At 38.2% G+C, this 16,806-nt stretch overlaps 1 protein-coding gene across 4 annotated transcripts in view; it reads left to right on the plus strand.

The window, feature by feature from the left end:
• Positions 1 to 16,806, plus strand: part of atp11c (ATPase phospholipid transporting 11C (ATP11C blood group)) — a 54,671-nt gene that overhangs the window by 9,333 nt on the left and 28,532 nt on the right. For all 4 annotated transcript variants that reach the window (XM_088009407.1, XM_088009408.1, XM_088009409.1 and 1 more), the window contains exon 2: positions 13,505 to 13,624. In XM_088009407.1, coding sequence (XP_087865533.1) covers positions 13,505 to 13,624 — 120 coding nt within the window. The remainder of the gene's footprint in view (positions 1 to 13,504; positions 13,625 to 16,806) is intronic.

Consider the following 16,806-nt stretch of genomic DNA (forward strand, 5'->3'; position numbering starts at 1 on the left):
GTTTCTGGAAACAAGTCTGATTGAGTCCCGTAGTTGAGCACATAATAGCTTATTTGTGGGTCCACAAACCATGCCTGGAAAGTAGAGGTACTTGATTCATCCGGCCTGTTTGATCAGGAAAAATGTGTATTGATCAGAGCCGTGCACAGCTTTGCCGCCATCATTCTTGCAGCCGTGAACCTGCTGCTGGCGAACAGAAATGCTTACTGTGATTTCTTTCTCTCCTCTGCGTTCTCCGTCTGGCCTCTTGCACTCTGTCCAATAACGGAAATGCAGCCAAAGGAGCTCATCTGCAACACGCAGCGGGATAATAAATATATTTAGTGTGGTGAGGAAGGCGGTATGAAGAAAAAAACCGGATGAAATATGGTGGAGGAGACTGCAAAGCCCTGCATGACTCACTTAAAAGCTGGAGAAAAACCGGAGGGGTACAGTACCCTTGCCTTTTTGCACCTCTTCTGTCACTTTTTCTGCCTAATGGACAGACTTTTTCAGGTGTGGATAACATAGGAGTGGGGCGGTTCTGGTTAAGTGACCAAAGATAGCTTTTTGTGGCAGTTTCTACTTCCAACCAGAAGCCAGATTGAATTCTCAGTTTGTACCTCTAAATAATTCAGATAACTTCATTTATTTTGAATTCCCCTCACATTGCTCCACCCTTTTCTCAATCTCTACATTTTCCTCAGACTAGTAGCACTTAGAAGTCCTCCAAATCATCCATATATGTATAAACAGTCGTCCAGAGATTCCCTTTTGGCGACTCCAGCCTCAGCGTTAGTCGGAGTGTTCGCAGTGAGATGTGAAGAGAATTTTGAGCTGTGTGTGTTTGGACTGTGTGCAGCTATTTCTCTTTCTGTCTCAGCATGTTGAAATGGGGTGGAGGTGTCAACATCTGTGGCGTTTTGTCATTCTGGTAATGAAATAATCTAATGAAGACATCGTCTGGGTTTAAGAATGGGGAACACTGCGAGTTTTAATGAGTAGTATTTCTTTTAGAAAATCACCCGGTGTATGTTGCACTGTTTATCTCTGCAATATGGTCCCAGCCAAGCCTGCACTGTAGCTTGGTCACAGCGAGAAATTTCTGTTTTTAATGTCACACTTCGTTTGGAGGAACTGCCTGTTGAGAAAACCACAATCAACCATGTGCTCTTAGTATTGAAAGGAAAAAAAGCCACATTGATTTTTGTCATTAGTCTTGTTGCCCTCCAAAGTGGTGTCCAAGGATAATTAATTGAATAGCAATTACAGCTAGTGTAGCACAGCCCGTTATTAAAGATAATGTCATCAGTAGGCCTGTAGCTGAGATGGAGATTTTTAAAGCACGTCAGCAGTGGGATGTACTGTAATTGCCTTCTCGTTGGTATTGCATGGCTCCATGCCAGCCACCGGTGGGAGGAGAAAGCTATTGTAGTGTGCAGTTTAGTTAAGTTTCAACCCAGGCTCCACATGAAAACAGTGGCCAGATCAAGCACCTTTGTCTAAGTGCCAGAGTTTGTGCCACACACACAAATGGAGGGAAGAAACTGTGCACTTGCCTGGAAATGCCATACTCCATTTAAGACGACACCGCTTTAAACTCTCTTTAATTATAGATAAGTATTACTAGGCTGCAGCTTAAAATTGTCTAATTTTTTATGACCTTAAAACATGTTCAGGGGTTCTGGAAAATAACCTGTGAAAGCTATGTATGTAGGACATTTTGGGATAACAAGTCTCTGAAGTTGCATGTGAATAAAGTTTGAAACATTTATAAATATGGATCGGTTACTGCTGTGGAGGTAAATTAATATTTTAAAATGTTGCCATTTCAAAACCACAAAAATATTCCAAAATACTTTTCTTTAAATTTAGAGTTTTTTTTATTGAGATGCCACAGTTTCTTTAAGCTGTAATTAGCAATTTAGTAACAGCAATAAACTTCTCCCTCTCGACGGATATTATGGAAGTTCGGTTATTTTATTTTATAAATGAATTGAGCTTTGAAACAAACACGGACATGCTACATGGAGAGCATATTTTTTGTAGAGATCAACTAGAGCAGCAGGGTAGGTTGCACTGGTTTGTGTATTTGATTCACTATTTAGTAGCCGATTGAGCTGTCAGCTGATTAACATTTTCCTGCATTAATTTGTACTGCAGTAGAAAAGAACGTTGCGGGATTCATAACTATTCATAAATATTTAAACAGATAATGGCATATTAGATTGTCTGGAAGGTTTACTACTTCACTGTTGCAGGTGCAGGAGCTTTACTGACCTTTTTATGGTGCTCTCAAACATCAGTATCGTAGCGTTAGCTCTTAGCATTGGCACAGATAGGATGTGGCATCCGTCAGTAGTTCCTGTCTGTGTGTCTCTGAGGGTAATTACCTCCCAACAACGCTTTTGTGTTTACCATGTTGGCTAAAGGGGGTGGTGTTTTTTTTTTTTTGTTTGTTTTGGATGTGTTTGCCATGTTAGTATATAGCTTGAAGCAACTTCTAGCTTGGAGAGGAAATGAGCTGAATGTCTTTTATTGTTGGAGGAAATGTGACAATTTGGGCAAAGTTTGTATCATTTTTTATTTTGTTAATTGTAACTGATCTAATTCAGACAGTGAGAAGAAAAATGGCATGTCTTTGTTTTTCAGTGTATGTAAACTTCTGGCTTCAGCTGTAGTTTAAAGTCAGTTGTGCATCTTTTCCACTTGTTGCCGTTGGTAGTACCATGTGGTAGTCATTTGACTTTTCAAAACTTCTTTTAAACTCTAGGTGTTGCAGAAATAATTTGCGAAATATCTGGCTGTGGCATTTCGAGGCAGCCAAATGATTGAGCAAGCAAGTTGCAGTGTGAAGTCTGGATGAGTTCCCCTCCTCCACATTGTCGAGGGACATACTCTAATGTAGGCCAGTACCAGCCCATGGTACTGTGCACTTTGTGTTTTGTGCTGCTGTAGGGATGCTAGAAGAACAATGAGCCTTTGCCTATCCACAACAGCTCCTTAGGATCAGCCCTCAGTTCACGCTGGACCGTCGCTCCTCTGTGAGGTTATTCATCTCTGTGTGCAGACAGCAGACGGCAGGGATTGCTGGCTTTGATATGTGGCTTTTATACACAGACCAGGTGTTGGTGATTCCAGAATGAAGGTAAACATTGTTATAGTATCACTATAAATCTCGTATTTGGTGTTTTATTGATGTCAATCCTTTTTGTAAAACCATTAAATTATATTTATGTATCATATTTGTTCTTTAAACGGCGCCGTCTTTCACTGTGTATTACGTGAAGATCTCTTGCATTATATGGGATTTGTTTAGTTGCTAAATACTTTTAAAAAGTTTTGATCCTCTTTCCAAATGTCTAATTAATGAACATATGAAGAGGACTGCCTTAAAAACCATTTGATTGATTTACAGGTGGATAATGTAGCTATTGTTCATGCCTGCTTCCTGTTTTTGGTAGCAGTTCCTTTTTTCACTCTTGATTGTCTCCAGACAGTAGATTTAAAATGTTCCTGCTAAGGTACAATTTAAATCTAGTTATTTCAGTAAATAAACTTATGATAGGGTGCGACATAAGTGCATCCAATTTAGGAAAGAATGAAAATTTGACAGTTGAAATTTTGACAATCCTTCTTTTTTACCGTATCATCAAACTAACAAAACTGAAAAACTGTATTTTGAATTTTAAAAAGTGAAAAACATCCAGCTAAGTAAAACACAGTATGCTGACCAAATTCATAGTGTCATCTAATTGCTGTTAACCAAATACTACTCTGAAAACTGATAAAATAACGTAACATCGTTAGTTACATTTGTGCTTAGTTCTTAAACTATAACATTTATTAATTTTTTTAGTCTTGAAGGCAGGTAAATTATGGAACAACAGCTGCTTAATATAATTGGAATCTTAAGTTCTTTTTGCACAAAAAACCTTTTTGTCATGGTGCTTTTTATGTAACATTACATATATATATATATATATATATATATATATATATATATATATATATATATATATATATATATATATATATTTTATCACAGGTTCTACATTGCATACTTCTTTGTGAAAATGAAAAAAAAAATTAGGGGTTAATAATTGGACTATGTGCCCTGGTAGCTAGTTTTCTCAAATCAGAGATGTTTGAAGTTATTAGTACGTTTTGACTACCTATGTTTTGTGACACAAAACAATTATACAAAGTATATCTTGTAAGCAAACGAAATGTGTTAAAGCCTTTTTCCTGCCAGTCGACTTGCAGTTTGCAGCAATAAGTGTGGGAGGGGCCACTCTGCACCTGAAGAAAACTCATCTCATTAAACGGACTTTTCATTGTAGGAACAGCATAAGGGAAACTTTTGTAGTTTTGAATCTGTACATTTTAAAACCTCTGCGTGTCTTAATGTTTGTCATCGACCTACTTTTCACCTAAACAGTTATGAAGTTCCAGTGAAAGGAGGGAAAAGGAAGTGATGCATCTTCACCAGAGCGTGGAAATAGCACAAAGCAGAATCTACCTTACAGAAAATGTTATTAGGCATTTTGTCAGCACACTCTAATCCCTCGTTATATTATCATACGACCCAGCCATAGTTGATAACAAGTGATCATGTTAGGGAGAAGCAAAGGAAGACTGCAATATTCATTACTACTCTGACTCCAGACAATGCTCAATTCCCTCTGTGAATGAAAACTACATTTTTGGGACATTTGATCCCACATTTATTTATTCATTTTTAATTTCTCGCCATTAAACGTTTACCTACGTTTTATATCCAGCATCAAAGATTGGCGTTGCCTTGTGAAACGTCCCTCCTGTGCAACGAGATTATGAAATTACTGCCTCATTCCACATTTAATAGCAGATGAAGTTGGCCTGTTAGAAATCCACTCGAACTGAGAGCATCGTCATAAAAAAACCTGATGGAATCGCTGAGAGGCAGCTGGAGCAGATTTTGTATCCCATAAAAGATCTCGGTCATGTACGCTCACACCGTCACCTTTTATCTGTTATCAACTTGGTTCATATTTGCATGAAATTGCATGGCACAGATTCTAAGCTCCTATGGCAACGTGACCTAATAATTAATGACTCATCTCATTGCAGTGTTGTAAGTACATGTGCAGGGAATAAAGAGGGTTTACCCGTGCAGACTGTTCGTTGCACTGCTCCCTCCTAATTTAATGTGGTGAAGCAGTTTTTTTTTCCTGAGTGGTTTTCTTTAACGCTTAATGGCACAGGTTCTGTACTTTGTTGAAGCCTGTTTTTTTTTCTTTCTTTTTTCTTACTCAACACACGGCTGCAAAACCACAAAAGAAGACTGATGAGAGCAAAATTGGGTCTATTCTACTCTTCTGGGTTTACAATTTTCAATTTGATTCAGCACTTTTGTTAGAAAATGCTGCAAAAATCAATTTTTGGTTGGCCTCAAATCTATAAGTGTCAGATTAAATGATGTACCATTGTCACACTTGTTACTAACCTTGATTTCCATCTGCACCTCCTTGTGTCAACTTTAAGCCTGAACATGTAAACTGTAGGAGCCAAATCCATGTAAATCTTGACATTCAGCAAAACATTAACATGCAAATTATAAAACGCATAATAAAATGTTTTCTGCCAAATTGAAAACTGTAATTATCAAAATGTGTACATCTTTACATGACGACTATGACAAAGGCAATTAGATGTCGTGTTTTGCGCTTGTGTTGGTTTGTCTGTTACGATTGCACAGGAGTGCTTAAACTTTCCCAAGGGAGCATTCAGGACTCGGATACCAAATTTATAGTTCTCCTAAAGTAACACTAGATTGAATCAAAAGACTCCCAGCTTCAGGGAGTTATATATGAACATTCAAGACATTGTAGGTTGAGACTAAAGGGACTGAGAGTTATTTATTGGTTTAATATACTTTTGTTTTTAGCAGATTTTATTTTCACCAAGGCCAGCAAATAGTTTGTGGTATCTATAACTCATATTAAGTAGTGATGCTCATATTCCTTTTTTACTTAGACAACTCTTTACCAAACAGGGAAATGAGGAAGCCTCTGTTAGAGTTCAACAATATGATTTCACTTTTATTACACAACATTTTTAGGAAGGAAATGTTCAAGGTTTGCATATTGAACTTTATTCCAGTCATAAAATTTCTGAAATAACGAGATTATTTTGCTCTTTAGCTCTTTATAACTTTATCACGTACAAGGTGTGCAAAATGTGCCAGTAAATTGTGTAGTGACATGGAGGGGAAATGAATTGAATTGATTGGATTAGGATTTAATTTGGATATGTATGCAGAAATAAAAGTGACCAGTGGCAGTTAATCTACCTTATGTTATGTTTATTAGGACCATTTGCTTTTTGTTGACGGTGTAATATAATATAAATCTTTACATAAATCAAGTTTTCCCAATAAATTGCTGTAATCTATCATCAGTAATTCTTTTTTTTGGGGATGCATGAGCAGGTCAGCTGAAAACGTGTTAATGAATTTAATTAATCCTAACCAAAACTACACATGTTATGGCTAATTAAACATTGAAAGCTTTGACATTTTCCCCTCGGTTATTGGTTGGTAACTGGATGAATGGGTATTGTGAGGGGAAAAGAGGAGGATAGTCACTGAACAGGGAGATGGTGCGACAGGACGCAGTGTCATCAGACCAGAGTCATCACCAGGAGTTTGGCAGTAGCTCAGTGCAGCTTTGCATTCTCCCAGCTCTCTGTGGAGCATCTTTCCTTCTTCCCTTTGCTCCCTGCTCATTTCACAATGTGTTCATAATTCAATTTTGAGCATAACTCAATGTAAAGTTTCAACCTCAGTCAATTCTCTAATGCACCATTTTTCTGGCTCATGCTTGCTTTATTGATCTATGCTGATGCTGTTTCATTAAGAATGAATCTACAGTCTGATATTGACATACCGACAGCTGACTCTTTTTCTTACTTGCTAATGTCATTGGCTTCGAGTGGCTCTGTTTGACCTTTGACGATGAAGCAAATATGAAGAAAGTAGTGCAGTTTTTTCCTTACATTAGCATTTCATGTTGGTCTCTCAGCTTGCTAGTGTTCATATGTTAATTGGACTCACGTATTTGCTTAAAAATGAAGTGTGGCCTGTCATCTGACCTTCATTATATTTCACAGATAATGCACCACTGAATACATGTCTGTTCACAGATTCTTCTCATAATGCTAACGGCCTACTGCAACAAGTACTACCTCATTTTCTTCTACTTTTAGCATCAGTTGGTTGCTACCCAAATCTTTTTTTTTTTTTTAGAGGAGAACGGAGATGGGGGTATCTGCAGGTTGCTGTACATCTCTGGAGCTGACCCAATCCACTTAAATACGGTCACTCTACTAGATAGACTCTTAAGTTCAGAACAAGAGCACATTAGCATGGCTTTTGCACTATTCGGTCTTTAGTGTTAGGTGTTGGGGACCAATTGAAACTTGTAAAGGCTCGCCTTTACAAGTTTGCAGTCGAGACTCCTTCACCTATGCTTTGACTTGAGGCTTAAGCTTGGAGATTTAACTTTTTATTAGAGTTTTGCTCATATCCCTCTGAATGATGAATGCTTCTCTGGTCTTTTATGAATAGCGATATTAACTTATGGGTGCATTCACTGTTTGGTCAACTTTTATTGAACTCTAGTATGTTTGCCTAGAAAGTCTGGTTCCTTTAGGGTGATCTGCATTGAACTTTGATGCGGACCAGAGAAACTCAGGTCCACCTATAAACCTAGGTCTTGGTTCAGTTGAAGTGAACTCTGGTGCATTTCAAATGTCTATGTGAATGCAGGTCGACTTTAAACTGCTCCAAAAGCAGGAAGTGAACTATAATGCAAGGGATTCTGGGTAAATGTAACCAAAACAAAAATGCTTGTTTAGCCCTAGCGGGACAAAAGGTTTACTGTCTTTTGCTAAAGACAGAAGATAAACCCCACAGCCACTCAAATCTGATGCCACTCCATTTTTGTTTACATTTTGTGAAGAAGGAAGTTGCTCTTAGTGTCTTCTTCAGAAGTCTTCATCTTGTTTCTTTCACTGGTTGTTGGTGCAGCGCCATCGCTGGCAAGGGGGTGAACAGACTTTTCAAAGGTTTGGATCTTTTGACATAATGTAGTGAGAAAGTGAACCGCACCAGCTGAAAATGTAGCAAATGTTACAACTTTGGTCCCCAATCAAACCCAGTCTACCAGACTATCAGCTGTGAAAACACCCTAAAAGTAGACAAACGCTATATATTGGTAAAAGCCGATGTTTTACACCCTATTTTGGTCCTATAAGTTAGACAGGGCTGATAATAACAGCTAATATTTATTTCCCTCTTGTTGTGGTTTGTGTTTTGATGATGCACTGCAGGATTGGGGGTGTGTTGAAATGATGTGGAAAGGTTAGGAAGACTCTTGGTAAATGTCAGTTATCAAGCATAAAAGCATTAATATTAGTCATGGCTCTAACTAATATTAATTAGTTAGAGCCATGACTAATTATGGCTCTAACTAATTAATATTAGTTATTAATATTAATTAGGGCCCAAATTCATCATATCTGTGCGTTCCTTATTAACCCCTAGTAATTCAAAAGTTTATCAAATCTGAGTCCAGTCAAACAGTGGATCAGCTGTGAGCCATATAGCTGGTCTTGGTTGCCATTTTGCATAGCAAAGCTGGTTATGCATGAGTCGTCAGATCTTGTTACACTTCCTTTTTTTCCTCACACTTCTCCTTTCCTCCCCTCTTTTCTGGCAGCCAGGTCCATCCGGTCCTCCTGAAGGAGCGTCGGTATACTTAGTTGGATGTTAATCTTGACATCCATACTGAGGTGTGAACATGGCTGCATTATGTAACCATGTTGGCTCTCTTCTCCAGCCTGAACTGAAGAAAAAGGGGGAATTGTCTCAAAATCAGCATTACGAATTTGGATTTATTTGATGTTGTTTTGCTCATAATTAAAATTAAGTCACTGTTTTAGTGGAGGTCATATTGGCAGTGTCATTATTATGTGTGAATTATTCTTCCAAGCGTTTGAGGATATTTTTTTAATGTAACCTCTTGTCAGAAACAGCCTTTGTGCAGCCTGCAGTCCAGGTGGCTGCCATTCGCACCTTCCCTGGCGTTTGTCCAGGATCAGATGTTCATGGTAATCTGTCCTCTCACCCCACATGCTGCAGATCCCCTGCCAGTAGAATAATAATGATAATTCAGCAACACAAAAGTTTCTGTACAGTACAGCTTGTGCTTGAAGTGATTTAACGTTATTTAAGAAATGTGAATGGCAGCTACTTGGATAATGTTTTGACTGTCAGAGTAGAACAGAAGGACATTGTTTGCAGCATGAATAAGCTAATCCTGCTGAAAGTGATTCAGTCCTTCACAACAGTGGATGTGTTTGAGTAATTACCATTTAAATTTATTCTTTCATCTCTGGTTTTTATTCTAAACATGACAAGTCTTCTGAAAGTGCACTCCATTAATTTTAATGTTTTTATTTCAACTTGTCAGAGATAGTTACTATGTAGATCCCAGCAGATTACATTTGCCTTGAGAATTATGCTCATAAACAAAAAATACAGACTGTTTTTAAGCCACTTTTATTTTAGAATTTGTGAAATCAAACTATAAAAATAGTTAATAGAAATGTTGTTTTAATTAGGGCTGTTGTAAACGAATATTTTAGTAATCGAGTAATCTATCGATTATTCTTACGATTAATCGAGTAATCGGATAAAAAAAATTATAAAATGAAATATTGGTAAATCTGGCATAATACCGGTGTTACTATCAGATATCAATGTCAGTCCAATTTTTCATATTTGAGCATCCCTAACAGTTGCTTTTTTGTAGTTTAGAAAACTAACCTGTAACAATAATAGCTCACTTTCTAAGTTAACCAGAAGAAAAGTTATAGAAAAATCTGAAATTATATTGAATTTAATAACAAAGAGGCAGGCTCATAAATATGCTTATAAAAAATGTCTACAATCCAGCTTTTAGTTTATGTATTCATCTTCAGTGAGTTTAATAGATTAATTAAACTCACCTTGCCACCTAACCTGTCACGCTTTGGGTTTGAAAATACGGGAAATGCCGCCTGGAGTGGGAGGAGAGGGCGAATGAACGAACGTAAGATGGGGTGGAGGGGAGGAAATAGACCAGCGGACTGACGAACCGTTAGACCGGGGGACGAACACGGGGGGAAGCAATACGGGATATTTACGACACCTTCACTGGTCACACTCAGAAACTCATCTACCAGCCATGTACGATGCGCTCCGCCACCCGTTTCTTCAGACCGGGATATGAAATTTATTGTGCGGTTCGTCGGTAAAGCTACATTTACACGGTAAGCATCAGCTACTCAGCCGCCCGCCCTGTTCAGTCTATCCGCTCACCTCAGCGCTCTTCCCGCCGTTCGCTTTCAACCAGCAGCCCCGGAGGAGAAATGCTGCCGTACTCCAGGCATTCCCCCAGTCATTTTAAGGATGCTTATTGGTTCCCCAAAAACGATAAAAAGTCAGGCATTATCATCAATCAATAAAATCCCCACGGGCCAATCTTGAAGATTGGACTTTATGCCGCTGAGACTTAGCTTTTGTCAACAACTCAGAGGCGGAAGTGAGAGCTCCGCGCAACGCAAATGAAGTCCCGGCCAGAACACGGTGCGCTAACTAATAAAACATAAATTAACGAAGCTTCGAGGCAGGTAAATTTTCCTCGAGGAATTTTAGTAATCGAGGTACTCGAATCATTCGAGGAATCGTTTCAGCCCTAGTTTTAATTAAGAGATTGTCTTTAATGTACTGACTGATTGTGAGGCTTTCTTAAAGCTATCAGAAGGTCAAGATATAAAGGCATTAAATTAAAGGCAAACCATTTGAATATTTTCTTTTTAGGAAAGAGAGAAGTGCTTTTTAGGGGCCCATATGTACCAAAATACTTGACGGAACTCTGTTTGTTTCTGCTGTTGTAATTGCATTTTAAAATAAAAAGAAAAGGTTAGAAAATTAGAAAATATAAAATAAGCATAAATGTGATATATTTACATCCAGGCATTTTTTCCCCATAGATGTTTTCTTAAATTTACACGTTCTGCTGCTCTTAAAAAAGCTTCATTCTGACTACATGGACACAGATATTTTTTTTTTTTGTGGCAAAGATATTTAGTTTACATACATTAGCCACTAATACATATTTCATATTTTTTCCTCTGTGCTCTTGGTTTAGAGGATAGCAATAGATCAGTTATGGGCACAACAATTCCTAGTTATGGAAGAAATTGATGACTCTCCAAACTATGACGTGTGTAGAGATGCTGATCAACCTGATATCTTCATCGGACATTAAATCCTAAAATTGCCCACATTTTGTCTAAAAATTCACCAACCAACAGCAAGTACTTTGTGGCATTTATTTAACAAAACATTTTTGCAGAGTTGGGCATAAGTTTCAATGCACAAATGTGGCTGTTCTTGTTATTCCCACTACTATCTCTGTTAAAAATCCCAAAGCACATTTCATTCATCAGTTTTATGTTTTAGTGATTAGAAAGGAAAATCTGACTAAACAAAGATAATAGTTATTATTTGCCAAACACAATTATGTTACCCAAGTATGGATTAAGCCTTGATGTTGACAATGAAAAGCTAAATGCCACCTGTCTTGGTTGTAATCACATTTCATGTTCATGCCCATATGTAAATAAACACCTAGTTAAGCTCACCTGTCACCTGAGGAACAAACTCAGGTTGTTGCTGACTTCTAAAAGTCAAATGCAGTTAATGACCTGAAGTGTCCATTATTCAAATATTGTTTCACATTTACCTTTATCACATTTCCATCCTTGCTCCTAAACTTGTTTAATTCTGCTGCCTTCTCTGTTAAATGGTGTAATAATGATAAATGCATACCCAACTCTTGACCCTCTGCTTCCAGTTGTGAATTACGATGCAAATTCATCATTTTCTCTGCAGTTACAGTAAATTGTTCCCCCCCTCCTTAGAATTGCTAATTTAATGGCCAGATCATTGTGGGCTAGAAACTAATCAGATCTTTTCTCTTGCAGTTAATAATCTGTAACTGAGCATAACTTCTTAACGAGGAAGAATTGATTCCTTTGATTTATTAGAATTTTCATGTTGTTTTGAGGCTGTTTATGTAACTTGTTTTTGTTTTGAGACTTGCATAATACACCGAAAACTTGGAAGGTTACCACAGGCTACCATGAGATCAAAGTTATGTGATGAACACGAAAACATAAAGCCCTCTTTCAAGCTCACTTTGTCTTTGTTTTCAACCTAGAACTGTGTGCTTGCAAAACATGGAGGCATATTGCAAAAGGGCGTGATGAATAATATATTGCACTGAAATAAGCGCTATGCATGACATCTGTTTTATGGATTTCCCCTGTACTAGGCAAGATGTGACTGAGTTTATATTGGTTGCTGTGTGATTTTACGTACGCAAAGTCACACACCCTCCTCATTGTGTTATCTGTAAGAGAAGATGTGTTTACATCACAAATGTGTGCAAATCTTTGTCTAAATTCTACTAATGTTGAAAACCCCCCACTAATTTAACAATTACTGTGTTTCCATTAAATAAGAAATGAAATTAAAGTTACACATGAATAAGCTTGTTCCTGCAATAAATCATTATATCTGATGCTAATATTTTTTAAAAAACAGTTACATGAGATATATTCATAATTCAGCCATGAAGCTAGGATTCATCATTGTCGTCTTCTTTGTCGTTTTTGCCAGTAGTAAGAGCTGGATACTGGTTGCGTCACTTTTGCAATGCGACAAAGTGTTTCCATTGCAGGTTTGCAAAATGCATCTATTTTAATACGGCTGAAAAACCACCTTATCCTCACGCAAAAGTATTTTATCGAAAGATGCGAGAGTTTTCTTTTTAAATTAACAGTGTGGTCAGTCTACTTTGACGCACAGTTGAAGGCGTCCATGTGTAGATCTGGGATTTGAAGAATGATGTGTCTTCACAGACCGGGTTTCTGTATCTTATTTTGTGAAAAACAATCAAAACGGTGAATTATTTCTGTGGAGAGCATGGCATGCCTGGAGCTCCTGAAGGACTTTTTAAAAGGTTGATAGGTTAGTGTATCCATGCATCATGGAAATATAATAAAATGTGCTGTGTCATGAAAAAGAAACTCTACTCATAAATCTGAGCAGTATTGTTTTGCCTGGCTTCTTCAGTTTAATATCTCTTTGCATTGATAAGTCACCAGTTGGGAGAAAGTAAATTAAGCCCCCATACAGATTGTGTTTTTGGCCCACTGTCCTTTGTCATACTCCCCTGGCTTGTGCCCAACTGATTTCCAATAGAGTGCTTTCGAAATAAGCTAAGCACTTCTCAATTCTGTAACTTTTTTCAAACAATCTGAACTTTGTTATTCACATTGCTTTTTCAGTACCTAAACTTATAAATTATAAATATGTCTTCTCTTCTGTTTTGCTTCCTCTCCTCCCATCTACCCCTTCTTTCACCTCTAGTTTGGTGGTGATGAGGGACGAGTTCACAGCAGGACCATCTACGTTGGCCATAAGTCCTGTCCCCCCAATGAGGCTTATATCCCGCCCAAGTTTTGCGATAACAGGATTGTGTCCTCTAAGGTAAGAAACACACATTGGCCCTGCTCAGAACTAGCATTAACATTCACCTTTCAAGAGCCGATCCTTTGTGAAAAGAGCTCTAGTTTGAATGCGCCAAAGATCCTTTATGAGGCAAAGAATACTGTCAGCTCAAAGGTTTAGATTAGAAGGTTTAGATTGTAATGCACTGGTTAACAAGTTTTTTAACCTGTTTTCCACCACAGCTGACTCTTCTTTTACATGCTACGTGATGAATTATAATGGCTGGTTCAAGTTGCTGAAGACATTCGTCACCACTGCAACATCAGAAATACCAACGGAATATAAAAACCAAACAGAATTTTTTTTCCTCCTGTGCTTGACTGAATTTTGCTTTACCTGCCTAGAGGCATTTTCTTCACTTGTTTAACTCCCTGAATGCAAAATGAGGACTCTCCAGCATTCCCGTATCTTTGTTCCTCCTCCATCTTTCTGTTCTCACGCTTGTCTTTGCTCCCAACCCAGGGTGATCATTTGTCTGTCAAGGGAGCACTGACTGGCAGTGAAATACGTGGTTGCTCATAATGAACTGGAAGCATGGGAAACTGGTTGTTTTTCTCACATGCTTAGACTCCCCCCCATTCTACCTGTCCTGTATCAACAGCAAGCTCAGACTGGTATTGCTGACTGGCTCTGTGGCATCAGTGACAGGGATGGGGAGGTGGAGAAGTCTGCGTGAGAGAGACAGTCATGGGATTTATGGTGGTGTAGACGGTTTCAGTGTACAGGGGCCAATCAATTGGCTCCTGCCGGCATGTCAAGATAAACAGCCTTTAATTACTCCGACTGTAGTGTTTATGCTCACCGCTTCCTCTGCGCTCCATCATCTTTTTGGTTTTGCACTCTGCAATGACCAAAACATGCGTTTCCTCTCTTGCTTTTGCTTCTTCTGCACCACCACACTCAGCCCCCACCCACTGCTGCCACCCCCCCTTTTTTTCTCATTACTTTTACTCTCTTTTCTCTCTAGCAAAATGAGATGGGCCATTCTGCTGCCACTGCATTTCAACACTCCCCAAGCAGACTTTTTCCTATATAATCAGTGCCTCCGTGCTGTTTCTGTGCAAGTGTGTTGTAAATGTTTTTGCGGGCATGTGTTAGCATTTGTGTTACATTGTTTTGCAGATCAGTTACTTCTTGTTGAGACTAGTTCACAGAAAGTCAAGCAGATAAAATGTGTTTCTTTATGGCCAGTATTGTCAGTGGTCATGGTCACTTAAACAAGAGCAAAAACAACTTAGTGCTGTGATTCGCTCCACATCGAAGAGTTCCCAAATAAAAGACATAAATCAGCAAACTAAACCAGTGATGCCCTTAAAGGCCAGCTTCTAAGAACAAAAATAGTGACTGATAATTATTATGCTAATTATTTCTCTGACTCCCATATAATAAAACTATACATAGATTGCATAGTTATTTCTGCAAAACAGAAAATATTAAGAAGCATATTTGGACATTTATTACCAAAATTCAGTTTCCCTTTGGGATCAATAAAGTATTTTTAACTTGAATTGAATTTGAATTATAACAATATTTAACATTTCAAGTAATATAAAATAAGATGTCTGGTAAGGGATTTATGGAGATCTCAAAAGTAAGCGTGTAACTACACATAATCTCCAGTTTTGTGTGTATCTGGGCTTTAAAGTCAAAATTTTTTATGTTTTTCGTATCTTTCAAGCAAGATAAACAAGCAGAAATGTATAAATTGAAATATGATTTCTTCTTTATTTAGCAAGGAATGTCAAAATCTTCTAACATTTTCTTAAAGTGTTTTTTGGCACTGGTGGCCTTTATTCGTTAGTAGCTCAAATCGGAGAAGGAGGGCTGGGAATCGATCCTGGGACAGCTGCGCTGATGACTGTAGCCTCTCCAGAAGGGGGACTGGCTCTACCACTGAGCCCACCTGGTTTCCCCTGTCGCAATAATTTGATCAAAATGTTCTAGCATTTCAATAAGTGACCGTTAAACTTATTGGGGGTTTGTTTTGATATGTAATGATCCGGTTGGCTTGGATTGTGAAATTTCACTTGTGCGGGAAACGGCTCTTATTGTTTCCCACGATATGTCGGACAGACTTGCCTTGGCATCGTAGCGATGTCTGGCTTCATGTCTGCTTCTGTGAGCATGCCTGTGGCATCAGGGCTGAACGCCAGAAGCATGTGTTCTGTCCTGTTCTCTGTACCCGTAATGTTTAAATTCAGTGTAGAGAGGATTATGAAAAACACTGACATTAAACTTTGGTGCACCCCACCTTTGTTCTCCATTGTCACTGTAGCAAGTTCCCAAAAGCTGATTTTCCTTACAGCTGGGAAGTCTCCAGTTTGCTTTGGTGACACTTTTTATGGCAGAGCATAACATTTCCAGACATAAACAAGCTGCATACAAGGGTACTTGTAAATAATTTTCGTACGAATGCATTAGACCTCTACCCAAAGAATTAGAGATCATCCATTACACTGTGTAGGTGGAGGGCGTTCGAAACCTCTGCCGACAGACACAAATTAGAACAGAAGAGTAATGTTCTTTGGTCACATTAGTCTAAAATTTAATTATTTGGACACCAGAACAGAAGGCATGCTTGACATCAGCCAAATGTAGGCAGGGTAATTGTATCTAACACATTTTCAGCAATTAGACAGTTTAAAGTGCTTTACATGATTAGCAGGTAAATAAAACGACAAGCTAGCTAAAAAACAAACATGCATTACATTCCATCGTCAAACTAAGGGAAACTATAGCAATCCCCACAGAACCTCATACAGACGGAAGCATAGAGTCGGAAATGTAATGGCTCACTACCATGAAAAGCACCATGAGTTTTACCATGTAACTGGTGCTTGATGAAATTATGAGATATGTAAAATAAATAAACAAACAAATAAAGCTTAAGCAAATGTGAACTTTGCAGCACGGCGAGGTCTCAAAACATAACATAAAATCCATCCAGAACTGACTGAGAAGTAGGTTTGATCTGAATGGGAAGCTGTGTGTTGATATGAAGAGGCTTTACAAGCAAAGAGATCCTTAAAACATCAACACAGCTGAAAGTGAAGAATGTGGCAAACCTTCTTCAGTCCAAATAGATTTTAAATTTTGTTTCTTCCTGCAGTTAAATCTTCTTTTCTTTCTTTTTTTTCAGAAATGAATAAAAATAATAGACA

The sequence above is a fragment of the Poecilia mexicana genome, unplaced genomic scaffold (assembly GCF_051168715.1).
Source record: "Poecilia mexicana isolate PSO_F unplaced genomic scaffold, ASM5116871v1 scaffold_10, whole genome shotgun sequence".
Lineage (NCBI taxonomy): Eukaryota > Metazoa > Chordata > Actinopteri > Cyprinodontiformes > Poeciliidae > Poecilia > Poecilia mexicana.